At 38.9% G+C, this 23,715-nt stretch overlaps 1 protein-coding gene across 5 annotated transcripts in view; it reads left to right on the top strand.

Moving 5' to 3' along the window:
• Positions 1–21,767, top strand: part of PPP1R9A (protein phosphatase 1 regulatory subunit 9A) — a 154,923-nt gene extending 133,156 nt beyond the window's left edge. For 2 of the 5 annotated variants that reach the window (XM_075082855.1, XM_075082854.1), the window contains exons 12-20: positions 2,782–2,939; positions 3,505–3,805; positions 7,947–8,034; positions 8,135–8,212; positions 11,313–11,511; positions 14,112–14,231; positions 16,234–16,257; positions 17,441–17,623; positions 18,617–21,767. In XM_075082855.1, coding sequence (XP_074938956.1) covers positions 2,782–2,939; positions 3,505–3,805; positions 7,947–8,034; positions 8,135–8,212; positions 11,313–11,511; positions 14,112–14,231; positions 16,234–16,257; positions 17,441–17,623; positions 18,617–18,829 — 1,364 coding nt within the window. In that variant the 3' untranslated portion in view covers positions 18,830–21,767. The remainder of the gene's footprint in view (positions 1–2,781; positions 2,940–3,504; positions 3,806–7,946; positions 8,035–8,134; positions 8,213–11,312; positions 11,512–14,111; positions 14,232–16,233; positions 16,258–17,440; positions 17,624–18,616) is intronic. The other 3 variants (XM_075082856.1, XM_075082857.1, XM_075082858.1) reach the window with 3 other exon arrangements.
• The last annotated feature ends 1,948 nt before the right edge of the window (positions 21,768–23,715 follow it).

The following is a 23,715-nucleotide window of genomic DNA, read 5'->3' on the forward strand; positions in this document are numbered from 1 at the left end:
TAGTTCCCGCTGGGTCAATCATTTGAATCAGCAAGCTGCAGTCCAAATCCTGGAGGGGAGGGATGGGAGGGCATCACTCAGAGCCAGGGGTTTGGATAGCAGGAGGGGGAGCAAGAGCTCTCTCTCCATTTTGGTGGTGGTGATAAGCCACCACCTTGGTAAAATCACGTTCTCTGAGACTGAAGGTCAGGATGCCATGGAAAGCAGTGGGAAAAACTTCAGCTTTGCTCAAGTTGGGCAGAGTTTCTTCATTGGCTTCAGTGAGGCTGAGACGTCTCCATTTACATTTGTTTAAAGCAAAAATGTCTGTAATATCAGCTTCTAATTAATTAATGTGTTATGAATGCAGTATTTAGACAAATCGATCTAATGGATTTTGCTTTGATTTGTAGTATGAGGATTGCAAAACAAAAAAAAAGGTTAAAACCATAAAGAATCTATTCCTAGTCTGGTGTAAAATGTGAAAAAGCCTTTTAATATGTGTTTTGTCTTCCTGCAGCTTTGTAAAATCTTAAATTTCATTAAATACTCAGATTTCAGTTGAGTAGCTAATTGATAATTACGAAAAGTGCAGTTATGTTAGCTCTGTAGAGGCAAGCCATATATGAAGTGTTTAGTATACTTTGCTCACAAGACATTCAGAAATAAGGTGGCTTTGAAACTAGGCAAGTAAGATGGTTTCATTGTTCCATTTTTTATATCAGATATTTCATGTATCACATAATGGTGTTTGGGCAGTAGACAAAATGGGAAGGATCTGAAACTGCTTTCCCTTCAAAACCAAAGAAATAGATTTTCATCATTTTTCCAGCAGAAAGTTGTATGTACAAAGACAACGGCGAGTAAGCGTGAGAGTGACAAAGTCCAGCTTTTTTCTGATGATGGATAAAAATAATGCAGCACTGGGGTTTTGGGTTTTTTCCCATTATTTTTTATTTTAAAGTATATATACTAGAAGACAACATTTGTACAAATCCCAGATGTTCAGAAAATACAGCAACTTTGTAGAGCTAAGAAGTGGAAGAGTAAAGTACATCGCCTGGCTTTCACTTAGATCTTCCGGTGACTCTCTGTTGTGTTTTGTTGGGATAATTACTGCTGCCTTACTGCAAATCTCAGAGAGTTTTTGAGCTGTTAGACTAGGATAATGACAGATCTAACAGTGCATGTTAGATCTCCACACAATATAGTTGTTCTTCTAATCAGGCAGAACCAGAGTCCCTTTGTTCTTGTACAGATCATGGCCTTCCCATTCCTGCCTGGAACAGCTGTGATTCAGGGTGCCTTTCATGGACATTCTGGATGGATTAATTTCATTTTGTTTTCATTGTCATTATAAACTTTATGCAACATCACTGTCAGCTGGTTGCAGTGAAAGTTTATTTCAGCACTCATGGATGGGTTCTTCCTGCAAAGCTGTGATACTACCTTGCTAATGATTTTGCCCAAATGTCCTCTAGACTCCTGCTTGCAGAAAGAGGCTTGGCAGTGTGTCTTCTGATGTGATCAGACTGCAGGTGAGGCAAAGCTGAATTTGTGTTAGGTCACTCATATCAATCTGTTAACCATCAAACCACACTGGTTGGTGCTGACAGAGATGTTTTACTTAAGTTTACCTGAGTTTATGTAAATTTTAAGAGTTTGAAGGAACTCTGAATAAAAGAGATAAGAATCTTCAAGAGGAGATAATGGTTCTGAGGACAGTGTGGCAAGGGAGGAAGTAACAGATGAGACTGCCAGGTGCTAACAAAAAGATGCTTTTACTTGCAGAAGGATTGGGGTGCACCTTGTTTGTTTGTCACATAGAACCCTGAACAAGAGGTGACCTCAGAATCCAGAGGAGGATTGGGTTTCCTCCCTGCTGCCCCCTCGTGAGAGGGATAGTGTGATAGAGTAAGCAACCTCTTTCACTGTAGCTCCAAAGAAAGGAGTTTAACACTTGTTCATAATCCTGTGAAAGGCTGCCTGTAAAGCAATCCGGTCACAAATGGTTATCAGCTAGTGATACTAGCTGTATCACTCTCTGTGTGCTACTGACTGCAGACATTGCTTGCTCATAATTTGCACATATTGTACAAGGTTATTTTGGTGGACATTCAGTACAGGAGAGAACAAGTCATCTTCTTTAAATTTGTAAGCCATTCTGATTATGATAAAATGTAAAGCAGCCTGAGGGCTGCTCTAGATGTTTCTTCTGTAATTTGACGAACAGCCTGCAAAACTGGTGAAGTTAAAAGGGAAAAGCTTAGTTGGGCAGCTCTGGGAAAAATGGGAGTCCAGTCCCTCCTGCTCAGGTGGCTTGAAAGGGCATGATTGGGAATAAATGAGTTGATGCCCTGGGTCTAAATTGGTATATTCATCTAGATGCTGGGAAATCTGGATTTCCAGAGTAGTGAGATGAGGATTCTTTTGCTTTATGCCCTGATGGAGGAGAACTCTCTGCAGGCCTAGCACATGCAAGTCTCTCTGAGGGAGTCAAAGTGGACCTGCTTTCTGCGCTAGTGCAGCTGGTTTTGTGTGGTCCTTCATGGAACAGTGGGAATCATTTGTTGAATTTTTAAATATTTGCAGTTGATTCTTTGCCATGCGCTTACTGGATCTGTATAGATAAGCTTGTTGACAGTTTATGCAAATAACCTTTTTTTATTTTTGCATGTGTACTGTAACAGTTACGAAGATACAGGTACAAGTAAAACATGCAAAGTGCATGTACTTGCAATTCCAGGAAAAAGTAGTGAAGGATTCTTCTGTTAAATAGCTTCAAATCATGTTTCCGTACAGATTTCAATGAAGCAGTGCCAGAAACAGAGAGACTGGACTCCAAAGCTCTGAAGACTCGAGCTCAGCTTTCAGTGAAGAACAAGCGGCAGAGGCCTTCTAGAACAAGGCTGTATGATAGCATCAGTTCAACTGATGGAGAGGACAGCCTTGAACGAAAGGTGAGAAGGACTCTACCCTCTCTTTCAGGCTTCCTATGGAGTTCTAGATTGCCCCTGTAAGTCATTTCATCTTCTGCCTTTGTCCTTTCCTTGTAGCACAGGCAGTATTTATTCCTCTGTGGCCAGTATGCTATGGTTGTCCTTGAGTGATGTGCGAGTCCGGTCCCCTTTGAGTCAGCACACCTGTTTTTTTGGTTTTGTTGTGGGGTTTTTTTTAGCAGGAATCCTGGGCTTTCTGATTTATGTGTGCTTTATAATGCAGAGTTGGTCCTTTCATTTATGCAGGAGGTGAAAGGAACTTGAATCATGCATTTCTCTATCTGTTAATTTGTTTACGCAATTGTTATGATATTCAGTCGTTTTGTCCTGTTCTGACTTCCATCTGAAACCAAATACCAATAAACAACACTGTGTGTGGTATCAAAAGGTAATGGCATGAATTGCTAAAGCATTTCATACAAATAGAAGGCTAAATAATTAATAAAAAAATGCATATTCAAAGTAAACCTTGCTCTGATTGGTTACTAAATGGTATAACCTGCTTTATAATCTCTTATACCAACAGCCGTCAAACAGTTACAGTAGTCCCATGCACATTTCAAAATCACCACTGCCCTTAGGCATGAGAACATCCTCACCAGCATCAGATTCTGGTGCTTCCTCCCTCTCCCCCGTGGCTAGCAGTGCAGCAATCTCACTTGACAACCTAACTGAAAACCAAGAAGAAGGACAGCACCACAAAGGAGGTGTCCTTTCCCTGCATGCTCGGGGAGACACTCCACTTTCCTCTCCTTCAAAATCTGGGCAGAGCTCTGAAGCATCTCCTTTGCATCACCCAGCTGGCAGGAATATTTTACAGGATAAAGGTATTACGATTTTTTACAATAAATTGATGCATTATTTTGCTCACTTACATCTACTTTATGAACTTTGTTGTGTAGTAGGATCTTAGCGACTAGAGGGCTGTCATCTCATAACTTCTTTTGTCTCCCTGGAAGTAAAAAAATTGCGAATGACCTTGTATGATGGTATAAGAAAGTGACAACATTTAAAATGAGATTGGGAACTGCCTCCTTTTTTTTTTTTCTTTCTTAGAACTCACTGAAAAAGGTAGGGGGAATTGCCTTTAAGAAAATCTTGTATTTTGTTTTAAAAAAACAGAATTATTGGACCTTGGGACATTTCTGTATTAGAAACATGCTTAACACAATGTTCTTACTTGAATTATGTGATTTTGGCACTGCTAGATGCTTCTTTTGGAGGGTGGGGAAGGGAGTGTAAAGCAAGAACAACAGATTGTAGCTTTTAATTGCTGAGAGGGAGCATAGGCTAGATTAAGTAAGAGGTTAGTGGAGACTCTTCATTTACAGGAAAAAAAATAATTTTTACAGGAAAAAAAATAATTTGTTGGGGAGGTTGGCTGCATTGTTATTTATTTAATTCAGATTCTTTAAATGTAAGCTGAATAAAATATGATTAAATCATACCTAGCTTAGGTACGTGTCTCAGATACCAGTTTATTAAATGCGTTAACAATACGATATGGCACAGAATACTGACCCCTCCTTTTCAGATGCCTTGTGAAGTCGAAATTAGCATTTTACAGAACTTGAGTGTTCTTAGCTATGTGCCTTGCATTCTCATACTGTCACATAAACTAAAATACATGATAAAAATTGTTTATAAGTGAGGACTGTGGGAATAGGTCTGTCTGGGTTTGTAACAGACTTTGGCTTACTTAAGTTAACTGAAAAGAACAATTTGGTGAGGGTTTTTGTTTGTCCGTGTGTCCAAAAAGACTTGCCACTGATATACAACCTATTTTTTCTTCATTTTCATACAGGGCTTTCACATACATTCCTAAAAGACAGATTCATGAAGATTTGTTGAATTTAGGATAGGTTAATACATGTTAGCATTTTTACATGGGTTCTGAAATTGCTAGCATAACTGTATAGTTTCTAATTATATATTTGTTAATGAATCAAAGTTAAATTTAATATTTGAGTTTTGCAAGTAAAAATAAGGGTGTGAACATAAGAATGTGTCTTTACAAACTCGTGCTTCAGCTTGAATGTATGATTGGTTTATCAGTGAAGTCGTAAATCCTGCATTTCCAACAGAGGTATGAAAAATATCTTGATAAAAATTTAGTGGAGACTAGCCTTCTAGTATAAGGAATAGGGTATAATATTCCACCCACTCTGTCACTCTTTCCAATTTAGGTTTGAAAAACAATCTCTGTCTATATATTGGTGTCAACACTTTCCCCACTGTGACTGTTAAGTAAACAACCAGGGCTTTCGAGTGTATCCAGATTCTGATGAGTCCATGAAAATTAAACCAGAGCAATTTAGTTTCAAATGGAAAATTTGCATTTAATAAGTCCTACAAAAAAGAAATATCCTAAAATAGTTGTTTGGCAACAAGTGTTGTAACAATACTATTCTAATTGATTATTAATTTGGCTGTCAAACTCTTACAGGTCAGAAGATAAAAAGGGCCATTGTATTTGTTCTGTGTGTTCAGGTAGGGTTTTTTTAGAGGTGGAAAGAGACCACCTCTGTGGACATGTGTGTGTCCATTGATTAATCTCTCATTAGCAAAAGTGGGCATTAGCAAGCTCACACTTGTCTTTTTTTTATTTTATTACGAGATCCTGAAGTGTTGTGGGAAGAGCTGCAGTGGCATGAGATCAATTTCATCACAAAATGACGAGGAGTTTTGCTTGTTTATCTTTTAAGCACAACTTTCTCATGTATGTGTACGATAAATTTATTTTCTTCAGTTCTGCCTGTTTTGTGCAACAGCATCCTTTGACAAGGCAGCCGAGGTGACCCCTGTGGGCAATACTCCTGCAACTGTTTTGTGACCCTGGGAAAGAAAGTTAGGTCTAGTCTCTATCAGCCTCTGATTACTTATAGCAGCTCCTTGAAGCTGAAGGTGATGGATTAAACAGCTTCTGTGTGATTTATTTTGAGGAACCCACTTTCCCTCACCCTCTCTGAAGACCTACAAGGAGTCAGGGAAGATGCACCCATCCATGGTGGTCAAAGTCCCCTCCTGCCCAGGCAGGGCACCTGCAGCCCTGGTTCCTGGCCACTGTCATGTGTCAGGCACTGCATAACTCCACGTGTCCAAGACCCTGTAGATTCAAATCTACTCTCACACTGAAGCTGGTTTTGGGACCTAGTCCATCCATCTTCCACTGTATCCCATAGCCAGCATGAACATTTTCTCCAGCAAATCATCGTTATTCAGACGGCCCTGGCTGGGCCAAGCTGCATGTGAGTGGGAGTGGAGTGATACAAGAGCTGGAATAGAAATTTGCCGTACCAGGTAGCTGCAACGTGTCTGTGCTGAGCTCCCCAGATATTTCTACTACAGCAGCAACACCTCCAGCTACTAAATGCTTTCATTATTTGCCCACCACAAAAGCAATGTACCTTATAGTTTCATTTACTTTCATTAAGAAGTTTCTGAAAAAAGCCCACCGCCCTGGCCCCCAAGCCCCACTTGCCTATGAATAGCTAGTGTCAAAATAAACATTATGACTTTTGTTCTTCAAAGTGACAATTTTGACAATGGTTAAATGAGAAGTATGCATTAAAGGTGAAAGAGGAACCGTAAGAGGAGACAGGAGAGCAGTGTCCACGGTGTAGGATTGATGCAAAGTGTGCATTGCCTAAAGTTCTCCTTGGCCTCCCTGGGGAATGGATTTCTTCTCAGGAGTCTTCGCCTTGCTTTTGTCATTCTTCATATTACTTTTGTTTGGGTTTTTGTTTGCTTTTTTGGCATGAGGTTACTTGTTATTTGTTCTCAAATGATTTTTTTAACATAAGGTCTTATGTTGGTAGAAATAGTATGGCTTTTAGAGTGTGGGTATTGCAAGAGGCTTATTTTCCTGCTTTTCCCAGGATTTATGACACAGTTGTGCATTGAATTTTTTACTTGAATGAAAACTTGGCCAAATATTATCCACAAAGCAACATACAAAGTTCTGTACACATACTTGACTGTCCTGTAATAGTGCTGTGGTATGTTGGGTTAATTCTGAGGGCTTAATTTATGTCAGCTACAGTAGGAGAAATCCACAAACCCAGCAGTGCTTTCAGTTAAAAGCCACTGTACATCTGAGGTCTCATTGTAAAAGTCACCAAACCAGAAGTGACCTGAATGACTGACCTTCATTTGCTTCCTCTAGAGTATTTAGGGACACTCTTTATGTTTAAGAATGACAGAAATTGTGTCTGAATTTTTCAACCGGTATGTGTTTTCTTTTAGCTTCCATATAGATTTCACAGAATGTTTTGCAGACAGATTCATTGTTTTGGCTTTATAGGTACTGCAGGCTGTTTCCTCTTTAGGCTTTAACAGTGTTTGTAGAAGAGATAAAAAATTGGTAGACGTCTCAGGGCAAATTTATTAAGTAAGCTACATTTGTTTTTTTTTTAATTCAGAATGGTTGGATTTCAAGTTAAATGTTTATTTTAACAAAGATGTTCAAGCTAAACAGATAACTATTACCTAGCATGCCCATCTTAAAAGGTACCCTTGGCTCCAAAGTTCAAGAAGGTATTTCAGGAGTCATTTTGGAAGTAAAGCATGCATACCAAATGAGTTATGTGAAAGGGAACTTGAGTTGCTACTGCTGAGTTTAAAAATGGGTTCACTGTAATGTTTACCTGTAAATCTTTTGTGTTGTTCAACTTACTACATATTCCTTAAAACTCAACCAAAATTAACTTTTCATTTTCTTCAATTAAAATAAGATTTCTTCACGTGTATTTTCAAATTCTGAAAGTATTTGTTTATTTTTATTCCTCTTCACACCATCTTCTTAAAAATGAGAATTCACCTAATTAAATTGTCTACTCACACAAATGTACGTGTATGCGTATCTAATTATGAAAAGATACACAAACTGTTCTGGATGGAAAGTGGAATAGCTATCAGTAGCAATTAAAAATAATAATGTACATTCTTCCGTGTACAAATGTATCCTAGATGGTGCCACATGTGCTCAGGCAGCAAGAACAACTAGCCCTACTATAGGGCATACAGAAAAACTAAAGCGAAAACTTGCAGATCTTGGGTAAGCATTTTGTTATTTGAAATAATTTTTTTTTTTCCATTAAAAGGATTGAAAGTAAAATTTCAAAGATGTTTCCTGATGTTTTCTAATATTCTTGTAGGGCTCCCTTGAGAAGGAGTTCGAACAAGGGCAAGAAGCGGAAAGAGAAAGAAGCTATTAGGGTGACCTGTGGCAGTAGGTATGGGTAAAAGATTGAGGATGCAAGAAATTATATGCCAGAAGCACTGGAAAAGCCTAATCATACGAACAGATGGGAACATTGACAGTCCCACTGACTTCATATAAATAAGTTTTAAGCTTTGAGATAACTTCTGAGTTTACAAACCTGGATTTCTTAACTCATGAAAGACTAGCATATCTGAAAATACTCAGAGGCTTATAATACCATGGCATTGCTACTACTGTTGCATCCACTAATGGGATTTGCAGAAATAGTTTATCGGAGCTGGCCTACACACAGTCAGTTAATAATACCTGTGAACCAGAATTTTTGACACAATTCCACCTATCTTTTTTTTAAAAAGCCCCTAGAGCAAGGATGGGTAGCAGCTGTTCACTGCAGCTTCACACACATCAGGAATGCTTTCAGAAGGGTTTGTTTCTGAAGGTGAACATTGTACATTGAAAATAGATAGGAAAAATGCTGACTGCATTTGTCACGTCACCAGCTCTCAGGGAAGGAATTGTAAATTCCTTGTGAGATCTGATGAGACCACATCACCAGCATCTGTTCTCAGAATAAATAAATAAAATGGCAGGAAGCAATCCTCTCTGCAAAGCTAGTTTAGATTTTTACTGAAGGTCTCTCCTCACATACTGATGAGTCTGACAAGATCACAGCTACGGGGGGTGATACCTGGTTCCAGGTATGAAAGACAAGTTAATGTCAGGAGTGCTAAGCAAACTTAGTATGTTCCAAAAGTCTAGAAAGGACATAGCAACTCAGAAACTCTCTGTACATAAAACAATGCAAAAGAAAACCTACATGATAAAAGAGTTATTGGAAGAAAGCAAACTTTGCTACTCAGAAAATCATTGTGGTGGAAAATCAGTACGTAGCCGTTTGTGGTGTTTTACTGACAGTCTAACATAGGGAGACCCAGTGACAAGTATATTTTGCAGCTCCATAAAAATCAGAAAAGCAAAAGAAACCTTAGACTTCTGACTTACTCCCTCAGGCACACTGTACTGAAGTGCAATGTTCTGTCTCAGCATACATTTGTACATTTGTATCCTGCAAGTATCTGGCAGGATCTTCAGTGATCTTAAGCAGCAGTCATCGCCTCTGCCCTGGCATCAGAAGACCTGTTCCAGTTGGTTCCAGTGGTGTGTTTGGTTGCAGTGTGACCTAGAGTTAGTGATAATCACTGCTGGATTTCCCTGGTGACAGGGAGAGGTTTGTTAAAGCATATTCTCTGCACTTCTGTGTAGTTGTATGGCAGCTAGTGCCCTTAACAGAGTATTAAACATCACGTATCATATAAATACCAAACCACAGGCAGGAGGAAGGGAATGAATACTTGTTTGTAAGAACTTGGTATGTTCCTTATATCAACACAGTATGTTACAGATGTTTGTGAGATCCCATAGATATCTTCCTTGGAGAAAGCAGATCTCAGTGTAGAGAGATCAGTCGCTTATTAGACCATTTGATAAGTCAGTTATTTGTATTGTTTGTTAATATTTCTGAGTTTGGATATAGTTACTAAAAGCACAGCTTAATACTGCTTTCAAAGTCAAAATTCATAAGCATTTGTAATTCTCACTGTGTCTCTGTAAACTGGAATGTTATTATTTCGATATAACTTTTTAAACATTGTCACTCCCTTTGTTACTAACTCCAAAGAATTTGCCTCAGAAGAAACATGAGGATGTTTTCCCTACACTCCAAAGCTGTATAAGCTCTTTGAAAGAAGGAAGATGATGATCAAAAGACAGCATCCTGTTATAATTATGTCCATTATACCAACTGATTGATGTGGAATTAATCATGCTGTCAGATGGATGTTGCATGCATTATTTTGCCATCGCCCAGAAATGCACTCAGGATGTGTAAATAAAATCCTGAATTATTTCCTAAGACTACCGCTGATTTTACATATATAAAAAATTCCCATTTAAGTAAGAAGCATATATTCCTCTGCCTGAAGCTAGGTGATTCAGGCAACATAATTTGTTTTTTTCTTTCTATTTTCAAGCAAGATTAGAGGATGAAGGAGGAGTACAGGACTGGGTCAGATACATCTACCTTTCTTTATGTAGCTAAAGGGAGGGAGGATTCTTCTTCTGCTTCCATAGGTGGGAGCTCATTGACAACCTCAGTTTCATCCATACAGAAAAGAGTCTTCACAATATATGAAGCTCTAGTGATTATGTTAATAATGATTTAGATGCTGTCCAGGAGATAAAAGTTGAGGGGAGATATACATACATGCAATTTACTGATGGTTGCTAAAGCAGAAGTTGTTTAATGCTCTGAAACAGTAATACATATGTTGATGTAAATAATATGAGAATATGACATACGCATAAGTTCTTTGAAGCTGACACTTTGCGTAGTTATTTTTAATTTACATACTGATGACATGATGTATTTAGCAAATTTAGGCATTTTATTTAGTAACTGTTACCTTTGTCTTGGTCGTATTATCCATTGCAGTCTTTGTTACTACAAAGAGAGAAGCTGATAGTACCCCGTAGGTGTTTCTTTCATTTTTCTATACTCATATTTTTAATATTTAATAACATTAAAATCAAGATAATAATACTCTATCAGTATTTAGCTGTTGTAACAAAGGCACATTTCCATAGATGGATACAGATGCACCTGATTCATTCTGCCTGTGATCGAAATCCAAACCAGACCTTCTCTGGGAACCAGAGCCCGCTTGGGTCAGTGCTGAGTCTAATCTATTTAATCATGCTGATATACCACTGGGGCTCAGAAATGGACCAACACAACATGTGGCTTCCTCCCTAGAGCTGGTTCACATCCAAACTGCACGAGTACAGGCATTTTCAGCTGGTGTCTGTCTCTGTTTGCTGGGTGTATGTTGTCTAGGAGAGCTTGAGTTGGAAAAAGAATCAAAAGAACCCACTTTTTTCTTCTTTTGCTAAAATACAGATTTCAGGCATGTCCCTCCCAGCTGTGTGCCACTCAGTTCTTTAGTCCGAGTTAAAGGGAATGTCAGTCTTTTTACAATTAACTGCCTCTGTAGCATTTTGTTTTCTCTTATTTTATAATCTAACACATATTTCTGCTCCTTCGTCTTAAACAGGGCTGCCAGAGAGATGCTGCAGAAATCAGCAAACACTAAATCTTTAGAGGAGCGATCCTCCTCTCTCCCACACTGTGTACCATTCACATGGTATGGAGAGAGTGGCAAGGGATCCAATTCTTCTAGCAACCTGCCATCACCTACCAGCTCAACTGAACCTTCCTCTGAAAATATAAGTCCGGCTAAAAAAGGGTCAAAGGTAGAAAATAAAAACTACCTTATTCCCACTGTGTTGAGTGGCATAATTGGCTTCATGTTTCTGGAAAAAAGAACAGGCCAATATGTGACTACTACAATAAACAGTGCATGGTGTTCATTGTACGGTACAAGCTCATCCGAACGGAACATCTCTGTCATTGTACCATTCTACATTCTACCTTTTTACTCTGTCTTAATGTACATTAATTCAGTGAACTAACTGTGGTGTGCTGTACTGTAACAAAAGCAAGTGCTGCCAGTGGAAATTAGCATTTGGATCCACTGAACAAATGCTAGATTTGTGTATTCAATTATAGATATTTTCTGCATTCTTCAGGACTGATTGCGGGAATACCTACCCATTTTCAAATGAGGTGTTTGCAAGTGAAGAAATGCTGTATGCCATCAGTATCTGCCTTTTTTCCCCCCAATAATGAAATCTGTTTGTCATGCATGCTGGATGTTGGATTTAATTCTCTATATGAAGATGCTTGAACTGTAAATATGAACTATTGCAATTTAATACATCTGTGTGATTCCTTTCTATGTGCATGAATGTTTCAGCATGATAACTCCTTAAATAACCCTTAGTTGTAGTAATATACTTAGCTTTTTAATGTTTATTTTCACTTCTGGAAAATATTTCTCTGTATCTTCTTACAGCTCGTAGCAGTTGACTCTATATTGTTCTGGTAAAAAGAAACAGACGTGGTTCTCAACTTTATGTGCAGGAATGTGAATCAGAAATCTAATTTTTCTGTCTTCTACACACACATGTACATAATAGGAGCTTCCACAGGCATTTCTTACTCTTTTGGTGCCAAAAGCTGGTGACGCCTTACTTCTGCTGTGCACCAAGCTATGCAAGGTCATAGCTGTGCTTGTGTTACCTGGTAGGGAGAGTAACACAAGGCTGACCAGTCCAAATCGGATTGATAGAGAAGGCCACAGATGAAATCTCTGAAGATTAAAGAAAGTAATCCGTTACCCAGTTTCTTTTGAAAAAGAAAGATGAGGATTGGACATGTAAATCCTATTTGTGCCTTTAAACAAACATTGCGTAAAAATAATTTTCAAATGGGGAAAAAAGCACCCCCTTTTACAGTTAGTATTAGGTTGAGGTTTAAGGGGGGTTGTTCTCTATCATAATTATTAGCAGGCCTTGGCTATCTTATGTTTTTCCTATAGAAAATTAAATTTTAAAGACTTAAATTCATTGTAATGCTGAAGCCTGCACAAAGCAGAGGTGAAAGAAAGATCAGAGCACTTAAAAAAGAAAAAGATGTTCTTCACACAACAGGAGGTAGAGCTGTTGAACTCCTGGCCTAAGAATGCTGTGGGGGCTAAAAGTTTGCATATTACGGAAGCTGCTTGGATTTTCTTCTCTGTAAAGAGTTGGGAAAAACAGAAACAGGAATTCTAAATGTAGGTGTGAGAAAATTGATCACAAAAACATTTTTATGTTCACTGTAAAGTTTGCAAGCTCTTAAATTAACAGTTCCTACACTGCTACTCGGGTTTTTAAAGCACAGTATGATACCAATATTTAGTTGGATTTCCAGCAAAACTAGGAGGACCAACACTTGATATTTTTGGAAGACTTCTTGTTTTCAGGAAAGATAGGTCAAATATCTTTGGGGGGAGGGATAAAAGGATAACTTTTTTAGTGCTTTTTTTTGTTCTGATGTTTGGATAATTTTTTTAAATTGAATGCCAAAAGTGAATTTAATTTGATATTCACTTCGACGTTAGATTAGAGTAGAGATTAGAGGTCTCTGTATCATCAACTGTATATTCAAGTTAAATGGAATATCATGGTGTCCTTAATTTTTTACAGATTTTGGGTTTTTATGGTTCGCACTCTACTGTGAAATACTTGTTAATTTCTGTCTTCTTCCAATGGTTATTTTGCTATATTCCTGGAAAATATGTGCACGCTTTTGCTATCCTTTGCTGTAAGGTGTGATGTCTGTCATTGCATTGTTAAGAAAAAAACAGGGTTTGTTTTATGGTTGTTAGTTCAGTAAATAACAGTCAATATCCAAAGATCTTTTTCACTTTCAATTTCAATTTTTTCTAAAGGTATAGGCAAAGAGGGAGGATCCTTTCACTTTTCTAGATTATTTGGCACTCAAATGGATTCACAGGATATTCTCCTTGCTCTTTCAATAGCAGTTTCCACTTCTCTCTGTTAATTAATCCTCTGTCCTATTCTTTGTGCTACTGCCTGTGCTATGCTTGTCCTAAATATTTGGAGGACAGTAAAATGCTAGTGATTAACCCGCGGAAGCAGTAATTTAGCTCCAGGATGAGAGCCAGCATCTTAAGAGGGAGTCTGGAAATTGCTTTCAGACCCCTTTGCTATTCATCGAGGCATTAAGCTGGCAAAGGTGTCTCTTGAAGTACACAGTGGTAAAAATACTGTGTATTCTATAAATATTAATACTAAAAATTAGGCTTCCTCATGTGTATTGTAACTGGTTTGGTAAATGATTGAAATCACTCCTGAACTATGCCGACCTGGAAGACAGACAGCAAATTTCCCTTTTAGATGCACACATGAGATCGTTTGCTCATTCTAACTCATCTTTTTCTCCACAGAATTTCACGTTCAACGATGATTTCAGTCCCAGCAGCACAAGTTCAGCTGATTTGAGCGGCTTAGGAGCAGAACCTAAAACCCCAGGTTTCTCGCACTCCTTAGCATTGTCATCAGATGAGGTATGCTGACGAAATTGTTTAAGGTGGGAAATAGTTGTTTTCTTTCTCCCATGGCATTTTGCTGGATAATTACTCAAATAATAAAGGGAGATTTTTTAGGCAGTAGAGTGGGAGAAGAAGATTAATCTTGGTTTCTAGATTATTATTTTTCTTGTTCATATAATAGTGACTTGAAATAAAGGTCCTACGGTATTATTGTAGGAAAGTAGAATGCAGTTGGTTTCCTAAGAGATGCCATATCCTCACACAGTTTGATACGTTTTTTCCAAAATTCTAAATATGTACATGTGGACCCATAGGTATACATATACATACACTAAACTAGATGTAACTGAGACAATTTTGAGATAATAAGTATATGGTATAGTTTGGTAAATGTAGTTGAGATATGAGGCACCTTCACCTAGACTAATTTTTACCCTGATGCATTAAAATAATGACCTGTACTTGCAGTAATTTGTGTGTTACTGTACCTGAATGTATGTATATTGATTAAAATGTATATGTTAATCCACTTTGCATTTTTTCTGCTTGCTTTGCACAGTGGATTTGAATTCAGTTACTTCAAACCAGAGTTTTTTTCAAACAATGATAATATGAAAAAGCATTCCTAATCCTGTAAATTGGTGACATAATTAAGCTGAATATAATATATTGAAAATACTTTTCTTAAGATAATAGTTTAACTCCGTTGTCAATGAAGTTGCACAATCTGACAGTAGCTGACAATGAGTCCTGCGGACTCAGGAAACCTATGTCTTTGTTCTTGTTGTGGTTTAACCCCAGTCAGCAACTAAATACCACAGCACTATACCAGCTACAGTGAAGAAAATTAATTCTATCCCAGCTAAAACCGTGACAGTTCTTTTACAAACATTGTAAGAACTTCACATTTTTCATGTGAGGTTTGAGCCAGGGTTTTTTTCTAGAGAGGAGGAACTTGGAAGTATCTATGTCTTCTTTTTTTTTCTTTTTTTTTTTTTTTTTTACTTCTTTGTGGGAGTTAGGTTTGTTCTATTACGGCCTGCGTGCTTTGCTGGGTAAAAAATGAGAGCTGTCCCATGCAACCCCGTTTGCCAAAATGCAAGTCTACAAACCTAACCATTCTTTAGAGGTTACTGCAGGTAATAAAGGGCAAAAATTTGTAAGAGTCATAGCACAGTGCAGACAGGTCTGTATATTCTGTGAATTACTAAAAACAACAAAGTAATCATTTGCATTTTATTTAGTATTAATACTATCTTAATAATACATTTCATTCTCTTACCATGTTTCATTCCCCTTATATTATGTTTTATTGTGACAATGCCCTGTTCCCAGTGGTATTGAATTAGAAGTTTGAAAATGCTTTCATTTTACTTGTTCAGCTCTCTGCTTTATCACTTCTGTAATATCAAGCCTGAACAGGTCTATAAAAATGAATGTGTTTTCTCCATCCTCTGCTGTGTGCCAAATTGCAGCCTCCGAATCGGGCAGCTTGTTCAGCAAGAGCTGCAGTGAAAACCTCCGCAGCCACCCTGGCAGGGAATTAGGCCAGCATTGATCTTCAGCCTTTCATGGCATATTGCTGCAAGCACTCCTTCGCTCAGGCTTCTCTGGCAGATCTGACATGATTATTTGAAGATGAAAAAAATGAAAGGGTGGGAGGGAACCGAGTTCTTGTAGGTGATTCTCCTCTAATTAAGGAGTTTTCACTCTTGGAATTGGAGCCATCAGGAAGGTTCCCACTGGTTCTAGGGTGTCAAGACCAGGAACTCCAAGGGGGTTTCATTGATGCAGTCTCAAGTTTAGCTGCCAAATCATGTGTGTGCTGAGCTTTCAACATAACCTCTCTGCTTCTGGAAATAATTTTTTTTAAAGAAATCTCTTTGGTTTTGAGTAGCCATATCTGTTTGCAAATCTTGGTGCTGCCCTTGCCTGAATTTTTACATGCTGTTACATGTTCTGTATTTTGTTTCTATAATGCTTTTCTTTCCCATTTCTTTGTTGCTCCCTCACTCAGAGCCTGGATATGATTGATGATGAGGTGAGATACTAGTGTGCTGTTGTGGTGAATCGTGTGACCATCGTGTGGCAACGTATCGTCTCATTTGCAGATTCACATTTCTTGTTTTACGGTGTTGTGTGGCAAACCCCCTTGTTCGAGCAGAACACACAGATGTCATTGGCTCCTCTCGCCTTGTCTTGAGTTCCCCTCTCCTTTCTGCTAAGAGTTTTCAAGGCCATAGCAAATAGCAGTGTGCTGGAAGGAGAAGGAGGGTTGGTGTCAGAGCAAATCCACCAGGCCAAGCATCAGCTGCACTGAGCTCCTGCTGGCAATAGAGGGAAATGATAGTGCTAAACTATCTTTTCCAGAGCCTGAGAACTGCACAGCCAGAAGCTGAGAGAGCTCCCAGCATCAGCTAAAGCAGCGTAAAAGCTGATCTAAGAGCAGGCAGCTGCTGCAGCCTGTAGCAGCTGCTTTGCTGACCATGGCTGGGACAGAGCAGCTTTTGTTTCAGGCCCCACTGGCATACCCCTGGGTGGAATAAAGTGGCAGGGCAGGGCCATGGGGCTGCTCCAGCAGCTGAGGCCCCACCTGCCCCTCCTGGTGCTGTGTTTGTGCTCTCCTCTGCAGCAGCACAACATGATGAGAGCAGGGCCAGGGCTGTGGGATTGCTGTGTGTTCCTTACCACTCCTCTGTGCCATCTCATAGTCTTCCATAGATAGTATCAGTCTCACTGGCTGTTTGATGTCTTCACTTGGAACTCTAGAGTGGTTTTCTGAGGGAGTTTTTTCTCCCTGAATTTCTTGTTTCGTAGCTCAAACACATCATAAAGATCTGTGAGTGAGCCCGGGAAGTGGAATGCAGAATTCATTGCATCCTTCAGAAACATTCTAATTTGAAAGATAAAAATCTTGCAAGGGAATGGGGGCATACCCGTTTTGAATTGTGCCACCTGGCCATTTCAGTTCCCTGTTTGGGTTAAAAGGAATGCCAGTTCCTTTTTCTTCTCCTATTTATAGATAGAAGACTTTTGGGGTACCTTGTTCCAATTCTTAGATATCTGGTTAGATACAGATGTAATATAGCGGTGCGAAATTGTTATTATTGTCGTGTAAAGATAGTATAGATACTTCTGCTCTGATGCTGGCAGTTTGTACAGAAAGATGATGTTATTTGTCTGTGTTACCCTTTTAATAGTAATGCAGCATGTTTTTGTCACAGATCCTTGACGATGGACAGTCTCCTAAGCACAGTCAGTGTCAGAGTCGTGCTGTTCAGGAGTGGAGTGTGCAGCAGGTTTCCCACTGGTTAATGAGCCTGAACCTTGAACAGTACGTTTCCGAATTCAGTGCTCAAAACATTAACGGAGAGCACCTCCTTCAGCTGGATGGGAGTAAGCTCAAGGTAATTGCCTGGGTGGACTTCAAGACTAACTGCAGTATTTGTTGTCACTTTAAGTAATCTTAAAGGGAGTAAGAATTTGGCCAGAAAGCAGTGGATCTCCTTGTGTGTAGTGTTGATATGCTAGAATAATATAAATATAATGTAAATAAAATAAAATAATATAAAGCCACAGCAACGCTTCAAGAAATTCCCATATGCACTTGGAATCAGAAGCATAGAAAACATTTGCTTTGTGAAAACTCTGGGTGTTTATCATGTACCCATAGTTGCATGTGTAAATCATATAGCAGCATGTACAAGTGGTATTTACATGCACGTATTTCTCATACAGCTCTGTTTTGCAAAAGGGTGATTCAGAGAAGATAGTAAATAGACGTACATCAGAAGTCGCAACTGAAAAATTGATTAGTGGGATGCTGGAGGCAGAAGCTGATGCCAACTGTACTATGTTAGAACTAAATACAGTTTTGTTGTATGAAGTATGCATTGGTTCTTGTAGTGGAAATGTGAGCTTACTTTTGTCAAAAATAACTACAGGAAGGAGTTGTGGGAAGCTCAGCAGATCTGAAAGTCCAAGTCTGGTATTTTCTTTCTGATTTTTTTGCTGGTGTTTCACTAACTCTAGGGGTTTTAGAAGAGAGCAAGTGAACTTTTGACTAAGGCAAAGCAGTGAGAATTCAGAAGTCTTGTTCAATGTAGACTTAGATGACTTCAGGCAAATAGTTTAGTATTTATTTGCTCGTTTGATAAATGAAGTCAGCGTTGGGGATGGCAATGAGATCTAGTTCTTTAATATTATAGAACTGGAAGGCATAGAAAGTAGTACAGAAGTGTATTACTTACACATCAATGTATCTGAGTCTGTCTCAGATTTGCTTAGCTGTTATAATCTCCTACCTAAGAAGAGTTATTGCTCGAATATGAAAAAAATTGTGATAGATTAAACCATATAAAATTCTTTTTCGTTTTTTACTTTTGTTTTCCCCACCTCAGGCTCTTGGTATGACATCTTCCCAGGACAGAGCGATCATTAAAAAAAAGCTAAAGGAAATGAAAGCATCTTTGGAGAAAGCTCGCAAAGCTCAAGAGAAAATGGAAAAGCAAAGGGAAAAGCTTCGGAAGAAGGAACAAGAGCAGCTGCAGAGGAAATCAAAGAAAACAGACAAGTCTTCATCAGATGCAACAGAGGGCACTAATGAGCAGTGACAAGCAGAAGTGCTGCTGTGTTAGGAAAGTGGAGGCACTTCAAGGGAAGAGAAACTCATATCTACTCTGGTGCCCCTTCAGCTTTCTTGTATTCATTACACAGGAATGTGTACACAGAGAAATGGGGCTATACATAGAATGACTAGGGAAATTTATATTGTGTAGTTTTATTTTCCCGCATATCCAGTTCACACTCATTGCTGTTGCCATGTGAAACAACCCCAGCCCCTCGGTTTGTTTTGTTGTTGTTGACAGCTAACAGATTTCATATTTGTGTGACGGTGTTTCCTTCCAAACTACTCTTCTCTATTGAGCTCTTTGTGTTTGGTCACTTCAGTAACCAGCATGATGCCGAGGAGCATGGTCCACTGCTTCACCTCTTCTGAATAGAGTGGCCAGTCAAAATGATCGGTGAACGTTTCTTCAGCTGGGTAAAAGGAGTTGTGCTCTGTCTGATAAGAGATGACTTAACTTTCTGACTAGAAGTTCAGCTTCTTTATGGTGTTTGGATACTTGGTTCCATCTACTGGAGTAAGTTTCATCTTGCTTCCGTACCTTGAAGCGACAGTGCTCTGGAAACACAACTGTTCAGTGACTTGTTGTTATACACTGGAGATAAAGACAGGAGAGTCAATATTCCCCCTGGGCAAAAGACAGGAGGTGAAACTCTTTCTGTTAACTGTACAATAGTTAATCCAGGAAGGAGGCAAAGCCTTAAATGATTATGTGGGTTTACACAGAAATCTGAGGATAACATTTATCCTTTAGATATCTGAGCAAGGATAAATTTCTAACGAGAGCACAGCATATAGATCTGTATAAATTTCATTGTGCTCCCAGTGAGTAGGCAACTTTCTTATAGCACACTCTGCTTTCTTTTTCATGTGTTTTGAACAGGAAACTGGGCTTATTTTGTTTCAGGCGGGGGGGGAGGCATCCAAGAAAAACACCACATCTTCAGATTCATTCTCCAATAACCATTGGGAGAATAAGCTTTCTGCTGTGCTGTTATGAAGCTGTTGTTGGAGATGATAATCGAACTGGAGTCTGGTGAAGATTCTCAGTTTTTACAGAAGTGCACTTTAAGAAGAGGAAGATGAGGGATTCTGGTTAAAATTAAATTCAGTACATGCCTGTTAAGATCAATGCTGCCAAGGAGGTGATGGTTACTATCTGCCATATATTCACTGTTTTGATCGCTGCTTTTAAAGAATATCCCCACCAAAACCTGAGTTTTGCGCAGGCTGTAGAACATTTTGATGGCTTAGCAGTGGTTGTATTACATCCTTCAGAGATTTCTGTTTTCCTGGTATATGAGGCCATCAGCAAAACCTGCTGTGTAGTTTTGACTATGACAGAAGGAGTGTACAGCTTGTGCTGCATGGTGTTACTGCCTCTTAAGAGCGGTATTAAAATAGTATTTCTTCAAAAGAATGGACAGATGACAAGCAAATATCTACAACGAGAAGCTAGAGGTATTGGCTTACTGCTTTATAGCCAAAGCTAACTATGTAGTCGCATTTATAGTTGAGAAACATCACTTCCCTTTCATGCGTCCTGGAAGTTACAGGCCTCATCTAGTCATGCCAACCCAAAAATTGTTTAAGATGTTGATGCAAGGTTAGAATCTTGAACTTAAAAGTTTGCCAGGCTAAGACATGCAAATATTGAATTATTTCCAAGAAAATGCTTGGTTTTGTTTGGCTTGGCTTCTCTTCTGCTCTGTACTTTGTGGTATTCAGATTTGTGTCTGTAAAGTTCTCTAAGCTCAGATTTGAAACAGTTGGGTTGCAATGTTTATAGTTAAATTTCGTTTGATCCTAATAATTTCTTTCACATGTAAAATGGCCTGTAAACTGAGAGAGCCTAGTTCATTCAAAATTAATACACAACAGATCTATGTAGCATTAGCTTTATTTTTCCTTCCAAATCCAATTTCTACAAGTTTCTGATGTATATTTTATTCAGATCTAAAAATGAAATTGCCGTAAAATATACTTCCTGATATTTCTAAAGGCTTGTGATATTTTTCTTGAGGTAGACCGCTGGCAAAAAAAATACACCTGCTAACAAGAATTCCACATTGCAGTGAATCTTTCTGCACTCTTTGTAGGAGAAAAATTATACAAATGTTTAACAGCCTCGCGAAACTAGCATTCTGTTATTTTAGGAGATTGTCGATTTATATTTGAGTAAGAGAAATTATCTGGAAGAAACTGGAAGTTTAATATTTTAAATACAATGTTGATAAATGCATTTGATGATAATTTTCTTTTTAAATTATGTTTACATTGTAGCAATGTTTAGGTGGTTGTACATAATAATCTAACATGGTGTCCCTGTTTTATATTCTTTGTTAGAAACCTGAGCAGACTACTTGGCATTATACATTGAGTTTTCATTCTTGATGCTTAGAACAGTGCCTAGTTAATCTCTTTGTAAATTAGATTCTTATTCTGCAGAGTAACTAATTTGACCTAAGTCCTTTAATTATTCAGGGGGCTTTTATTGCTTTGTGGTAATGTTATTTTGTTATTCTCAGACTAAAAAAACCCAAAAAAACTCTAAGTTAAAAAACCTAGTAGCTTAAATTTAAAATAAAACCATAAAATGCATTTTGATCAACACATGAAAACTAAGCAAACCGAGCAATGTCAAGAGTTTTTCTCTTCCTTCTGTGATATACGAGATTTATGTGGTTCCTATTATTAAGTATGGTAACTCATTGCTGGGACGTGCAGAAATGTCACTGGATAGCAGATGCAAAGCACAGTTTGAAACTTCTGTTACTGCTCTATAACACCTTTAAAGTTGTGTTGCAATTTTTCCCCTTGTATTGTGTAATGACATATATGAAACAAAAGATAAGGATGTCTCACTCTTTAACTTAGACTTCTGTAAACCAATACTAAGTCAGACTAATGTGGGGTTTTGATGTAATCAGAAGAAAAAGAAATACTCCGTGCTCAATGACTGGAAAGGCTTTCTCTTTTGGCTCACCTGCAAATGTAACTGTTGCCTACTTATGCGTATTTATTTTGCGGAGCTAGTGCAGTTTTGAGTACGCTGACTTGCCTGGCCACTTCAAACTGCTGTGGTGTGGTGTTTCCACGCCTGTAGCCATGCGCCTGTGTCATCTTCGGTGCCACGCTTCACCAGCATCAGTGGCCACAGCAGGCTGGTGAAGTTAACTCTCCCTCGTTACGATGGTAGTACAGTTCTGTAAACTCTAGTTCTGCTCATTGCTGTGGTATTGCCAAGTAGTGAATATATTGAGCCTTTGAAAGGATGAAGAAAGGAGAGTTAGCAAAGCATGGAACTCTGAAAAATAGAAGGTAAAAGGTACAGCACTGCAGGTTACCTTAGTCCTAAAAAAAATAGTGTTTATACTGAGATTGTGGAGAGAGCAGTGGCTCCTTGCTCTGTCCCAGTCAGCCAAACATACTGCCATTACTCCCTTCCAGCTCGTATTTTCCCGTGTGGTGGGGTGCTGCACCCATGCAACTTCCATATTAAAACTCCCAGTTCAGTTTCAATCTGCCCGGGCAGATCAGGCCTGGGGCGTGAGGAAGGAGCTGGACCTGTTCATTGCACTGCACAGAGTATCGCCTGCTGCTGTTTGCATTTCACCCACCGCTCTGCACAGGTCTGGTGGGGGTCACTGTAAGTGGAGCCTGTTCTAAGTCATAGGTTAGAATTGCACAGTGGAACAGAAGCCAGTAATAAAAAGCTGAACAGGGCTAGGTGATATTTGTATCTCAGTGTATACAAATGCTTTTGTGGTTTTTTAACTTTTTTAATTTTTTGCAAAGGCATCTATTCTGCCATGACTCCAGTCTGCTGCAGGGATACCACAAGAATCAAATTTTTACTGGAATTACTGAGCTTTCCTCTGAAGCTTGCCAGTCCTCAGCTTTCATTGACATTCAGTGGTGCTTGACACTGAGCATCAGGGTTCCTCATACTTCACTGCATCCATCAAAGCCTCCTGTCCTCCTGAGCTGCTCCACCTTCACCTCCCAGTTCATGTGCTGGCAAGTAAGAGGTGGGCAATGTTGTGTGATTTTTGAGAATAAATTGCATTCCACTTTGAAGTCAGAGAAAGAAATGCCATTCTTGTTAATCATGCAGAACCCAGTTCTACAGTAGGAAGAAAGAAGAGGATCATCATTAAGCTGGGTACGGCCAAGAAGTACCATCCCAGGTACCAACACAAGACTGAAGATCGAAAGGTTTGCACAGATTCAGCTGTAGTTCTTTACAGCATCTGCAGTGCAGTCTTTACTGTTTCTTGGTGCTGGAATTTAGGGGAAGTTTGCAAGAATTAAGTCTTGTGTTGGCTTCTTAGCCGTGTGTTTACAGAGGGAAAATATTGTCAAGGCCAAAGTAAAACCTGATATTGCTCATTTTAGGTGTGGCCTCATCCCCTACACTATCATCAAACCCTGACAGAGGGGCTGGACCCTTTTAATAGCACTTCCCTCGTTCTGTGCCCTCCCTCACTTGAAAACCTCAGGAAACCTGTGTTGTTTTCCGAAACACTGAAAAAACAGACGTTTGAAAAAAGCAGCACATATTTAATTAAGTTGTAAGTCTTCAACAGTCAAAATGGGCAAAGGGCACAGAGCAATTAAATGGTTTTGGTTTAGCTCTGTTAAATTAGTGAATGGAAATAAGTCAATTAGTCTTTCTAGAAGTGTTTAAGTGATTTGTGGCTTGATTCCCTCTTTAATTAAATATGTATGGTTTTGTGTGTGTACATATATATGTACATACATGGGTATTCATACAGACTGACACTGCACTAGTAGCAGTTAGCACTTGCGTAGCACATGCTTCCAGGGCTGTAGGCACACAGTCTCCGCAGCAGGCAGGGCGCCCCGGGA

This window comes from Phalacrocorax aristotelis, chromosome 2 (genome assembly GCF_949628215.1).
Source record: "Phalacrocorax aristotelis chromosome 2, bGulAri2.1, whole genome shotgun sequence".
NCBI lineage: Eukaryota > Metazoa > Chordata > Aves > Suliformes > Phalacrocoracidae > Phalacrocorax > Phalacrocorax aristotelis.